The sequence below is a fragment of the Oncorhynchus gorbuscha genome, linkage group LG19 (assembly GCF_021184085.1).
Source record: "Oncorhynchus gorbuscha isolate QuinsamMale2020 ecotype Even-year linkage group LG19, OgorEven_v1.0, whole genome shotgun sequence".
Classification (NCBI taxonomy): domain Eukaryota; kingdom Metazoa; phylum Chordata; class Actinopteri; order Salmoniformes; family Salmonidae; genus Oncorhynchus; species Oncorhynchus gorbuscha.
This window is the reverse complement of record NC_060191.1, coordinates 20,118,746-20,132,971: the sequence shown is the minus strand read 5'-3', so window position 1 is coordinate 20,132,971 and position 14,226 is coordinate 20,118,746. Positions and strand designations below refer to the sequence as shown.

Below are 14,226 nucleotides of genomic sequence, written 5' to 3'. Positions count from 1 at the left end.
AGGACCACAAAGGCAGAAGGTAATGTCACGTCCCTTTTGCAGTTGCCCGCATTCAGGTACATTGTGCCATTACCACAATGGCCAGCGGTGTGGGTGTTATTACTTATACATGTGGTTAATGGACCCCCTCTATCACACCATCTCAGGAGGGGCCGATGTCTTGCTTCCTCACAAGAGTACAGAGGTAGCGGACCATGCCCTCATTGGATATGGATGGTCTGGAATCTGCCGGATAACAGTGTACTTATCCCTACGAGGAGATCCATATGATCTGTATCACAGACCAAGCAATCGTATTCTGTTGTATTTTTTATTTATTTTACGAGGCAAGTCAGTTAAGAACAAATTCTTATTTTCAATGACAGCCTAGGAACAGTGGGTTAACTGCCTTGTTCAGGGACCGAACGACAGATTTTTACCTTGTCAGCTCGGTCATTTGATCTGTAACCTTTCGGTTACTAGTCCAACGCTCTAACCACTAGGCTACCTGCCGCCCCATTTAACAGTCTGTCTAAAATGGGAATAATGATGCTCTTTAAAAAAATTGAGATTCATTTTAACGGCATCACATCACACTATTTATTTAGCTTGCCGTGATGAATAAATAAATGCGGCTTTCATTTGCTCTTAAATAATCAATCATGCCCCATTAATGTTCCTGGCAGTAACAACAACAAACATGATGCAGACTAAGTGCCTGTTTAACAAAAAACTGAATCTGATTAGATGCCATTTACCATCACACCCTGATGCATCATAATAAAACCGATTACCGTCTCCATGGCGATCAAGTCACCGCCATGACCTTTGGAGGTGACTTGATAAGGAGAAGCCTCCATTGACCCTGTCCTGTCCCGATTAGGATATTTGAATATGAAAGGTCTTAGGGCATGTCCCAGGAATTTGGCTGATGTGGCAAAACGGGATTATTCTGAGGGAGGCCTGCCTCATGAGGAACCATCAGCGTCATGATAGGACAGTCCCGAAGGGCCCTGGCCTCTACCCAGAACTCTTTTTGGTGTTGGGCCTCCATATTGAAAAGTGATGGGCAATTATATGTTCTAATTAGAATCAAATACTTATGGGGAATCTTGTCAAGTGCTGTTTTGTGGTGCGTGTCATGAGGAGCTCCTCTCACCGTTGATCTTGAATCAGGGCAGTGACAAAGTCTTTAAGCCATGCTATGGTAAGATCTTCCTCTTTGAGCTGCTTAAGAAAAAGGGCTTCCCCTCCTCTTCTTCCTCTCTCCTCTTCCTGGATTTGATTTGATTTGATTCATCTCGCTCCTCATTCAGAGCTCATTCTCCATCACTTTTCCTTCCCTCGCCCCTGATTGGGATCTGCAGTGAAGCGGATTAACACGTTCTGGCAGGAGAGGCAGGCTGCCCACACACACACACACACTGCACGTGCAGCATAGAAAGAAGCTGTGTATGTACATATGCATCACCTCCCAGCTGTGTACTAGAGTGAAGGAATGCCCAACTGTGTGAAGAAAATTGTGTGTACATACAGTACCAGTCAAATGTTTGGACACAACTCATTCCAGTGTTTTTCTTTATTTTTACCATTTTCTACATTGTAGAATAATAGTGAAGACATCAAAACTGAAATAACACATATGGAATAAGGTAGTAACCAAATAAACAAAATATATTTTAGATTCTTCAAAGTAGCCAGCCTTTGCCTTGATGACAGCCTTGCACACGCTTGGCATTCTCTCAACCAGCTTCACCTGGAATGCTTTTCCAACAGTCTTGAAGGAGTTCCCACATTGTTGGCTGCTTTTCCTTCACTCTGCAGTCCAAATCAACCCAAACCATCTCAATTGGGTTTTGGGTAGGGTGATTGTGGAGGCCAGGTCATCTGATGCAGCACTCAATCACTCTCCTTCTTGTCAGAGCAGCTCACAGATCACTGCACCTGTACATAGATGGGCAGTTTACAGATGGGCTATCTACCTCATCCCCATACTGTATTTATTTATTTATCTTGCTCTTTTGCACCCCAGTATCTCTATTTGCACATTCATCTTCTGCACATCTATCATTCCAGTGTTTAATTGCTATATCGTAATTACTTCACCACCATGGCCTATTTACCTCCTTATCTTACCTAATTTGCACTCACCCGTATATAGACTTTTTTGTTCGATTTTTTCTACTGTATTATCGACTGTATGTTTTGTTTATTCCATGTGTAACTCTGTGTTGTATGTGTAGAATTGCTATGCTTTATCTTGGCCAGGTCGCAGTTGCAAATGAGAACTTGTTCTCAACAAGCCTACCTGGTTAAATAAAAGTGAAATAAAATAAATAAAAACAGCCTGGAGGTGTGTTAGGTCATTGTCCTGTTGAAAAACAAATGATAGCCCCACTAAGCACAAACCAGATGGGATGGTGTATCGCTGCAGAATTTTGTGGTAGCCATGATGGTTAAGTGTGTCTTGAATTCTAAATAAATCCTAGACAGTGTCACCAGCAAAGCACCCCCATACCTCCATGCTTCAAGGTGGGAACCACACATGCAGAGATCATCCGTTCACCGACTCTGCATCTCACGAAGACACGGCGGTTAGAATCAGAAATCTCAAATTTGCACTCATCAGACCAAAGGACAGATTTTCACCGGTCTAATGTTTATTGCTCGTGTTTCTTCGCCCAAGCAAGTCTTTTCTTCTTATTGCTGTCCTTTAGAAGTTGTTTCTATGCAGCAATTCGACCATGAAGGCCTGATTCACAGTCTCCTCTGAACAGTTACTTGAACTCTGAAGCATTTATTTGGGCTGCAGATTTCTGAAACTGGTAAATCTAATGAACTTATCTTCTGCAGCAGAGGTAACTCAGGGTCTTCCTTTCCTGTGGCGGTCCTCATGAGAGCCAGTTTCATCATAGCGCTTGATGGCTTTTAAGACTGCACTTGAAAAAACTTTCAAAGTTCTTTACATTTTCCGGATTGACTGACCTTCATGTCTTAAAGTAATGGACTGTCGTTTCCCTTTGCTTATTTGAGCTTGGACTTGGTGTTTTACCAATTAGGGCCATCTTCTGTATACCATCCCTACCTTGTCACAACACAACTGATTGGCTCAAATGCATTCACTTTTTATGGCTGCAGGGGCAGTATTGAGTAGCTTGGATGAAAAGGTGCCCATTGTAAACGGCCAGCTCCTCAGTCCCAGTTGCTAATATATGCATATTATTATTAGTATTGGATAGAAAACACTAAAGTTTCCAAAACTGTCAAAATATTGTCTGTGAGTATAACAGAACTGATATTGCAGGCGAAACCCTGAGGAAAATCAAAACAGGAAGTGGCTTCTATTTTGAAAACTCCATGTTCCATAGCCTCCCTTTGCTGGTTTTAAAGGGATATGATCCAGATTCCTATTCCTATCGCGTCCTCAAGGTGTCAGTCTTCAGACATAGTTTCAGACTTTTATTTTGAAAAATGAGCCTAAACGATAACATCGCGTCAAGTGGTCACATGAGTTTTGCTCACAAAACAGAGTTTGGATAGGTATTGCTTTTCCCTCTCCTACTGTGAAAGACATTTGCAGTTGATATATTATCGATTTATATATTTTAAAAACAACCCGAGGATTGATTATAAAAAAACATTTGACATGTTTCTGTGGACATTATGGAAACTATTTGGAATTTTCGTCTGCGTTGGCGTTACCGCTCTTTCCTGTGGTTCATAACACGGCAAACAAAGAGGTATTTTGGATATAAAAATAACCTTTATGGAACAAAAGGAACATTTGTTGTGTAACTGGGAGTCTCGTGAGTGAAAACATCCGAAGATCAAAGGTAAACGATTAATTTGATTGCTTTTCGGATTTTCGTGACCAAGCTACCTGATGCTAAGTGTACTTAATGTTTTGTCGTGCGATCGATAAATTTACACACGCTTGGATTGCTTTCGCTGTAAAGCATAATTTCAAAATCTGACACGACAGGTGGCTAAACTGTGTTTTCCTATATTGCACTTGTGATTTCATGAATATAAATATTTATATAAATATTTATTGAATGTAGCACTATGCTATTCAGCGGTTGTTGATGACACTTAGTGGGATTGCAGCCATAACAAGTTAAGAAATGCAAAAAATTAACTTAACAAGGCACACCTGTTAATTGAAATGCATTCCAAGTGACTACCTCATGAAGCTGGTTGAGAGAATGCCAAGAGGTCATCAAGGCAAAGGGTGGCTACTTTAAAGAATCTAAAATATATTTGAATTTGTTGAACACTTTTGGTTACTACATGATTCCATATGTGTTATTTTAGTGTTGATGTGTTCACTATGATTCTACAATGTAGAAATAAAGAAAAACCCTTGAATGAGTAGGTGTCAAAACTTTTGACTGGTACTGTATGTAGCTGCACATTTCAGTGTTAGTACAAGTGCTTTTGAGCATTGGGTCAGTATATTTGTGTGTTTGTATATTAATGGTCTGTATATTTATGTGTGTGTATATTAATGTACTGTGTGTGTGTGTGTGTGTGTGTGTGTGTGTGTGTGTGTGTGTGTGTGTGTGTGTGTGTGTGTGTGTGTGTGTGTGTGTGTGTGTGTGTGTGTGTGTGTGTGTGTGTGTGTGTGTGTGTGTAGGGTACATAATAAGCATAACGTATGACTAAGTGTGTGTGCGTGACTGCATCCAACTCCATAATTCATACACCAAAGCACTTGCTTGGAGGGAGGCAGAGCGGCAAATGGACACATTTTGTGCCCATCCGCTCAACCCCTCTCCTCTCTTTCCTCTGTCTTTCTCCTCCTCTTTCCCCACTCAACAGTGCCAAGAGATTCATCTCAACTCTGCCCCTCTCCCTCGCTACACAATACAGATCAAACTAAACAAGCTAGAAGGAGCCTCTCGGTCTGAGGAATGGCAGTAGAACAGTGGTTCTCCTCTGGGCCTGAGGCTTACTGAAGGAGATGGAGATGCATGGGGGAACCCTCATATGGATTCAGGCAGTGACACACTCCCGCGCCGAGGCATCTGGCCTGAATATTGTATGAGGCATTCTCACGGGCCACTGCAGAGCGGGCGCATGCACACAAACATGAAGGCTTACACACGAATACAGGCAGACACAGACACACACACACACACACACACACAAACACACACACACACACACACACACACACACAAACACAGCCAGTGGAGCTTAAGCTAATGTGGCCCAGAGCGGCCCAAATCCCTGCCACAGCACACACACTTAAGAGCCATCTGCAACTGGAGCTCCATGTAGCTCTCCCACTGAAAGCCCTCACCTCTGCCATCCACAGACAGAAAGACATAGGAGACAGAGGAGAGAGAAACAGCGAGAGAGACACTCTGAAGCGATCTCAGTTATTCCACGTGGTAATGGACAGCTGCAACGGCTGTACCAAGAATTTCATGATCCAGTGACATGGTCTTTATAGAGCGAAAAGGCTTCACTGTATATGAATTATAAGTGGCAAGTTAATATTTAAATAGCCAGTTAAAATGTATCTGCCCATTTTTATGAATCCATGAAAAAACCTGCGTGTAAAAAGGGGTCAAGGCAGATAAATGATAGCGCACATCCATGTTGGTGGAAAAAAGATACCACTTGAGGGCTCATTCGCTCAATGTAACCTCATTCACATTCCCTATCTAGAAACTCTCTCTATGCTCCTCCTCCTTTGTGCAACCCTCCATTTTGTGATAGCATGGTTTCATGGGGACCGGAGGCTTTTTGTTGGAGTGGCCTTGGAGCCCCGGCCAAGGCTAGGGGGTGGTGACAGCAGGTCCAGCTGTCCCTACCTCTGCCCTCCCGCCATGATCCCAGGCAGCCAGCCAGGCCTGGATGGATACTGGAACAGGCCCCACACAAGCCTGTAATCTGGCCACTGGTGTACATTTAAGGCCTTCTAGAGCCAGCCTATGTTAGCTAGGGGCGGCCATGCTAGGCTAACTGCCCTCTCAGTCTCTCTCGATCTGTTTCCTTCTTGGTCTCTCTGAGGTAATCTCATGGAAGTTACTGTACCTGCCCTCTCACTAGACACTTGCTTTAAGAGGAATCAAGGCTTGTAGCTTGTGTTTATATTTGTTTACTCTGGCTATGACAAACACATCCAAACAACTCTGGGTTCAACCAAAGATTCAGAGAAAAGCACACACAAAAAATAAAAGCGATCTTGAATACTCTAAAAAAGAAAAGAGAAAGAAATAAACATCCCTTTCTCTTGCTACATAAATAAAGACCTGATGGAGCTGATGGCTTTGGATTGAAAGCGCTCATCCAGACCAGAGTGGTGATAGTCAAAAATAAAACAGCTCTTGATATCAAGAAAACATAACACCAGGTCACGTGGGCCTGCTTTCAAATATAAATCATGAACAGAAATATTGCCTACTTAATTTGTTAAAAATATATAATACAAAATAAAACAATCAACAGGTTATAGGCAAACCCTAAAATAAAGTGTTATCAAATGTAAACTACCTTATAAACAAGCATATTATGACCAAATTACAACTATATTACAACCACGGATATAAAAACAAAATGAAACACAGCGAGCCATTTCATTACTGCCTCTCCACCATGGCACTGTACTAAAATATCATATTGTAACACCTCTCCCCTCCCCCTCAGAACACACAACCACCCTGTTCACTCTCTCCTGCAGGGACTACACAGTAAGTCCTCCTCCTCCTCTCTCCCTCCTCCATTACCTCCATGATGTCGACGTTGGTACGGCTCTCGTGGGGCTCGTTGTACTCGGTGTATTTGAGCAGGACCTTGTCCATGTCGGTGCTGGCGTACTGGAACAGCTTGTTGGAGTGGTTGAAGATGATGAGGGCGATCTCACAGTCGCACAGCACACTCAGCTCGTACGCCTTCTTCATCAGACCAAACTTCCTCTTGGTGAACGTCACCTGTGGGGAGGGATAGTGTGGGTATATTGGGGGGTATATTAGAGGGTGGTAGGGAAGGGATGTTGTGTGTGTGTGTGGGGGGGGGTATTGGGAGGGAGAAGGGGGGATTGGCAGGTGATATTGGGAAGGGGAAGGGAATATTTGGCATAGAAGGAAAAAGGAAGAACAATAACATTAGCGATACTGTAAAACTGAAGGAATTTGTAGTAATAATTGGTTAAATGTAATAAAAGTGTGAGGGACTATATCAATAACAGTATATAATAGTCTCTTCGAGAACAGCCAATGTGTGAACAAACAACACATTACAGACAGCTAATTAAAGGTGACAACCGGGACGAGGTCCTGCAGTGTGTTGTGGTTGTGTTTAATACCACTCCCTTGGTTTTGAGGCATGTATGCAATGGGGGTATTTGAGTTTGTTTGTTTTGCTGTAGACAGGATCAGAGAGGAGCGCGAGGAAGCAGACGCACGGAAAGGAACCACACAGGCAGATTCTACAGCTGCCATGTGAGACCTTCAATTGCTCACTCTCTCTTTCTCGCTCTCTCCATCTCCCCTCTCTCTCTATAATTGCTTGAGCACCCCCATGTTACACTGATGCCTCTCTATGGGGCAGGAGCCAGCTTGTGCTCTCCTTGTCCTCCCCACGGTCTCCGTCTCCCTCTCTCACTGTCTCAGTCTCTCTCATTTCCTCGCCCTCATTTCCTTTTCTCTCCCTTTTCCTCTCCGTGTCGTTCTTGCTCACTCATTGCTTCCCGCTGCCACAAATCAAATTATATCGGGGTCGTATCCATGGGCAACCGCCTACCACCCCCTCCCTCAAACCCCATCACACACACTCCCACAATCAACCACACACACACACACACACACACACACACACACACACACACACACACACACACACACACACACACACACACACACACACACACACACACACACACACACACACACACACACACACACACACACACACACACACACACACACAGCAGAACATAGAAACAAGGGGAAGAAAGTTCAGCGAGGACAATGGCAAGCCAGGCTCACAGAGCTGATAAACAATACTATTACAATGACTCTCATAACCAATTATAAGACGGTTTATCACAAATAGAAATGCTCTGATTTGTCGGAGGCGTGAGGTACACAGAGTCTTCAACAATAATTAGTCTTGATCCTTCCTTCGACATGAATGCCAAGATAAACAAGCTGAACATAACTGACATTAAGAATAGAATTGCAAGTAACCAATGGCAACGAACGACAGAACAAGACATCCGCCATGAGAGGGATGAGTTGTTTCATAGCCGTGTCCTGACGAGTGCGGTTGTGTGGCAAGGAGAGGAGGAAGCCACAGTGACAACCACAACCTCCCCAGCTGCTCTACTTTCTGCACCTGCAATGTTTCAGGAGTGTTCATGGTCTCTGTAGCATTCAGCGTTCAGTTAATAATCCATTACTATGTAAAGTATTTGTGGTTCTCACGCTCTCTTTTCACAACATGTATTTCACATGCTGTTGAATTTCCATCAGAGTCTATAGCCTTGGGGACGGGGCCAATCCATTAGTGCTAATGACAGTATTTTGTGATCAACATCTAGTAGGATGATGGTTCACCAATATTTCTATCAACTTTTTATTAATCAACATAATGCTTGAATGCCTGAAGCATTTTGAGTCTATGTGTGCTGCTCTATGAAAATGGGCACCTATAAAGAAATACAAAAAGCTTAAGATGACTTCAGGACCTCGATCCACCTAGTGTCTAAAACAATCAGGTTCTACTCAGCCAGGGACATTTTGGGGATGGCAGACGCATCACATCCATTACTCAATAAGCTCAAATGAACCAAAGCCCATTAACCAGTTAATCATTTTTAGAAGGATCATTTAGCCTGTCATCGTCTTGGAAAAATACTGGTGTAGTCATAGGCATGATAGAGTTCTAACATACAAATAAACATTATGCACACACACACACACACACACACACACACACACACACACACACACACACACACACACACACACACACACACACACACACACACACACACACACACACACACACACACACACACACACACACACACACACACACACACCTGTCTGTTCCGTTCGTCTGTGATCCTCTGTATTTGGATCTTTTTCCTTCCCATGGTTCCGGTCTGGCGGTGGGAGGGGCAGGGGGCGTGGCGGGGTCGGAGGGCACGGCTGTCCTATGGAGGTGGTTGGTGGGCACTGTTGCCGACTAGGCGCTTGGCTGTCGCACTCTTTCTCGTACACACTCTCTCTATCTCCCTCCGCTCCACCTGTCTATGGCAGCTGGTCTAGGAGCTCTTACCCCTGCAGGAAATAAGGAAGAAGAATGGGACCACGTGGCGGGGCCTTCAGATCATGGTCTGTACAGCAGGCAGGTCATGCACTGGTCCGCTGAATTAGGATCCTCTTCCCCTCTTTAATGCAGGTGTGTTACTCCTGGAAAACAGAGCATCGGATCAGTATGACATTCGGGAGAGGTAGAGGTATCGTTCATGTACCATTCCTGCCAACATCCTTCAGAATCAACAATTGTCTTAGCATTTTAACCACCACAGTACTCGACGGAGAAACCAAAGCGATGCATTTAAGTCAGGGTTCCTTTCGGACAAATTAGAAGCACGCTTCGAAAGAGCAGCTGCAGCAGCAGCGGGGGGGAACTGAAGGATGGAGAACCCTTCTCTTGGGGTTAGTGTTTCCATGGGGGCAAGTGTGCCCCTCAGGGGGGCCACAGGGAGAGAGGCTGTGCTGTGTCAGCTTTATTAGAGGCATCACCGCCACATAACTGATCTGTTGGTTGCCCGCAGCAACTACCTGCCTGCCCGACCTGATACGCTGCATGTGATTCCCAATCGAAGGCAGAGCCCGGCCCCATGGCCCAGTGAGAATGCTCGCCATGTGTGGGCGGGACGCTAGAGCTCAGAGCTTCTGTTGCGTTTTGAAGTAGGCTCTTGGATTCTGTCACTGAACCAGTAATGTTATCATTACCACTAGGTTTTGTTATCTGAACTGTGGTAATTTGGCACCGTTCCATGTTAGATAACACAGTGTTCCTTTAATATAATGAAAATAATTGTATTTTAAAATAAATATTTAATAGAAGACAGAAACGTCAAGGTTAAATCCTCAGTTGAATTAATAACAAAGCTGGCCACCCCATCTATGTTTTGGTAAAAGGCTGAGGGAAGGGACTGGATAAATGTAACCACTCTCAAATTCGGAGAAAGAGCTATGGACCGACAATCTATAAGAACTTAAATGAATAATAATAATAATAATAAATGTTCGTTTTAACTATGTTTTGAGGCTATATAGTGGTTGTTTATATTTATAATGTTTACAAACATTGGAGTAAAAACAAGCTATTATTTTGGGTTCTGATGGGGTGTGACTGACTAAGCTCATGAGGCATTTCTAAAGTTATATTCTTTTAAGAATCATTAGGTAAATATCATTGTTTTAATTAGTTCAAAAGTGGGTGCAGCAACTGCAGATTGTCCCTTTAACTAAACAGGGTTTTATTTATTTTTTGCAATGTATAGCAATTTCTATCAACAAAAAGAGAGAGGGCAAATGAGAGAGTGCAGAGTACATGTGTGCATATGAATGAATGAATGAATGAATGAATGAATGAATGAACGAACGAACGAACGAACGAACGAACGAACGAACGAACGAATGAATGAACGAACGAATGAATGAATGAATGAATGAACGAATGAACGAATGAACGAGCAGACAGCAACCCAGGAATGGCAACAGAGGCATGGACCATTTTAATTAAGCCCCACTACTACTACTATTTGTGGTTCAGCCTTAAAAATAGCTCTCTATATATACATCCAGACTGTGTACTGTTCACACACACCCGCATGACAGTGGGAGCCGAGACATTGCATTAGAGTGAGTGCATCTGGAAAGCCTTGAGTGCAGTTTCAATACTACATCACCCACATTGTTTACCTGAGAGAATAGTAAAACCACCCCCTGATTAATGCCTGCTCTGCTACCATTACCATAAAAAACAAAACAATGACGTGATGGAACGGGTTCTGTATGTCGGTGTGTGCAGGTACCACACATTTTCTTTTAGTTGAATCAATTGCCTTCACTATGGCAATGTGTTCTCCATGAATTATGCACTACGTATTTGGCTTGGAGGCAGGACAATAGGAGGAGTCTGAGAAAAGGGTGTTATGCATGTCATAATTGTTCTCTTAAAAATAAAGCCCTAGCAAAATAAATAGAGGTATCTTCAGCTCCCGTTTTACATGGAAAATATGGAGGGGGTTGTATTAGGGCATTTCCGTGGCAATGGAATTACACTTTTTCACTTTGGCATACATTTTCAACAAATACAATTGATTTCAAAGTTTAACAAAGCATATAACTCAATGCACTAGGACTACTTGGAACAATTTACACGGAACATTTCACAAAAACGCATTTACTGGAAGAACTGTGCAGATGCAAAGTTTGGTAATATAATTACTGTAAAATCTCCCTCAGTTTGTTAAGCGACCACATTTGAGAAAAAAGTAAATATCTGATCAAATTCAGATTAAAATATGTCTGCAGAAAGAACATTCAACACCTTTAGTTTGAAAAATTATATTTTGGTTATTGAACAACAGTAGGTGAAGTGAATTTACATCTGGTAACAGAGTTACGGTAACGGAATTACATCATGAGTCCCTGATCTGTACTATATAGAAATGCATAATTATGGCTATGAATTGAATTATCTTCATGGTGATGTATCCTGAATAGGTACACAAAAAAGGTAGAAATATGCAACATCCTTCTTTTGGGTATTATTCTACACACTGGGTATGATTGTAATGAGCTCCGCCCCCAAACAAGACCACATTTAGTTGGTCCGGACCAGACCAAATCTGAAACAATCATAGACGTCTATGTTTCACAAGATTGGACATCACAGTAGAGTCGAGTACAGTAGAGCACAGTAAAGTAGATATGTTCAGTATAGTACATTCAATTATACTGTACTCTACTGGTGTATTGTACTCTACTTTAGTCTACTGTCCAAACTTGTGAAACATAGACTTCTATGATTGGTACAAATTTGGTCCGGCCAGGGTGGACTGACCAAATTTCAACATCCATGGAAGTGTGATGTTGGTCAGTGCCCAGTGGGTGAGGATGCTTGTTACAGTAAATGGAAAGAGGGTTGGTGTCAGTAAGAACCGGGAGAGGTGACATTAACGAGAGAGATAGAGAGGAGAGAGAGGGGCAAGAAGAGCCTTCTATGCCATCAAAAGGAACATAAAATTTGACGTACCAATTAGGATCTGGCAAAAAATACTTGAATCAGTTCTAGAACCCATTCTCCTTTATGTTTGTGAGGTCTGGGATTCACTCACCAACCAAGAATTCACAAAATGGGACAAACACTAAATTGAGACTGCATGCAGAATTCTGCAAAAATATCCTCAGTGTACAATGTAAAATAACAAATAATGCATGCAGAGCAGAATTAGGTCGAAAACCTGAAAAGAGACGTTAAATTCTACAACCACCTAAAAGGAAGCGATTCCCAAACATTCCATAACAAAGCAATCACCTACAGAGAGATAAACCTGGAGAAGAGTCTGCTAAGCAAGCTGGTCCAGCAACACAATTAGGCCCAACCAAATCATGAGAAAACAAGAAGATAATTACTTGACACATTGGAAAGAATTAACAAATAAACAGAGCAAACTAGAATGCTATTTGGCACTAAACAGAGAGTACACCGTGGCAGAATACATGACCACAGTGACTGACACAAAATTAAGGAAATCTTTGACTAATGTACACACTCAGTGAGCATAGCCTTGCTATTGAGAAAGGCTGCTGAAGGCAGACCTGTCTCTCAAGAGAAGACAGGCTTTGTGCACACTGCCCACAAAATTAGGTGGAAACTGAGCTGCACTTCCTCACCTGCCAAATGTATGACCTATTAGAGACACATATTTCCCTCAGATTACACAGACCCACAAGGAACTCGAAAACACAAACAATTTTGATAAACTCCCATATCTATTAAGTGAAATACCACAGTGTGCAATCACAGTAGCAAGACTTGTGACTTGTTGCCACATGAAAAGGGAAACCAGTGTAGAACAAACACCATTGTAAATACAACCTATATTTATTTATTTTCCTATTTGTACATTATTACAACACTGTATATAGACATAATATGATATTTGAAATGCCTTTATTCTTTTGGAACGTAATGTTTACTGTTAATTCTTTATTGTTTATTTCACTTTTGTTTATTATCTATTTCACTTGCTTGGCAATGTAAGCATATGTTACCCATGCCAATAAAGCTCCTTAAATTGAAATTGAGAGAGGGAGAGTGAGTAGGTAGAGGATGTCCAGACTGCTTTTACAGTGTTGCTTTGACCACCAGATGACAGAAAGAGAAAAACAGTTATGATCTGAACATAACAGTATGCCAGTGGAAGGGAGGACAGTAGCAGGTGACCCAACTGTGGTTTGTGACTACTATGATTTTCCATTGTAGGCAATTCAATTGCAGGTTTGTATCACAAGGGGTGTAGAGCCTAACTGGCACACATAAGCAGCACGTGAGTTTCAAGTGTGGGGCAGATCATTTTCACCATAAAACTCACCTTTATAATAAAAGCATTACATGCATAATTGCATTCGGAATCACTTTTGACAATGGTGTTTTCCACTAATGGAACATAGCCTACTACCATGTGCGCAGTGATGCGCTTATAATGTGAAATAGCCTAGTAGTTGATCATTTTAAGCTAAATGTTCTGATCTGTTGCATCAGCCACATCGCGTAAAAAGATTTTTGATGAAAGCGATGGTAACCTACCTAATAAAGCAAAGGTAACCTGCCTCAAAGATTTCCGCCCTGTTGCACTCACATCGGTAGCCATGAAGTACTTTGAAAGGCTGGTCAACACCATCATGCCAGAAACCCCAGACCAACTCCATTTCGCATACCACCCCAGCAGATCCACCGGTGACACAATCTCAATTGCACACCACACTGCCCTTTCCCATCTGGACAAAAGAAACACCTATGTGAGTTCATTGACTACAGCTCAGCGTTCAACGCCATAGTGCTCACAAAGCTCATCACTAAGCTAAGGACCCTGGGACTAAAACACCTCCCTCTGCAACTGGATGCTGGACTTCCTGATGGGCTGGCCCCCAGCTGGTAAGGGTAGGCAACAACGCATCTGCCACGCTGATCCTCAACACCGGGGCC

The 14,226-nt window shown here is 42.6% G+C and overlaps 1 protein-coding gene across 12 annotated transcripts in view; it reads right to left on the bottom strand.

Annotated features, from left to right (window-relative positions):
• Positions 1-14,226, bottom strand: part of mef2d (myocyte enhancer factor 2d) — a 78,977-nt gene that overhangs the window by 31,902 nt on the left and 32,849 nt on the right. For 9 of the 12 annotated variants that reach the window (XM_046314067.1, XM_046314075.1, XM_046314076.1 and 6 more), the window contains exons 2-3: positions 9,035-9,407; positions 6,717-6,920 (exon numbers count right to left, since the gene is read on the bottom strand). In XM_046314067.1, coding sequence (XP_046170023.1) covers positions 6,717-6,920; positions 9,035-9,088 — 258 coding nt within the window. In that variant the 5' untranslated portion in view covers positions 9,089-9,407. The remainder of the gene's footprint in view (positions 1-6,716; positions 6,921-9,034; positions 9,408-14,226) is intronic. The other 3 variants (XM_046314065.1, XM_046314066.1, XM_046314073.1) reach the window with 2 other exon arrangements.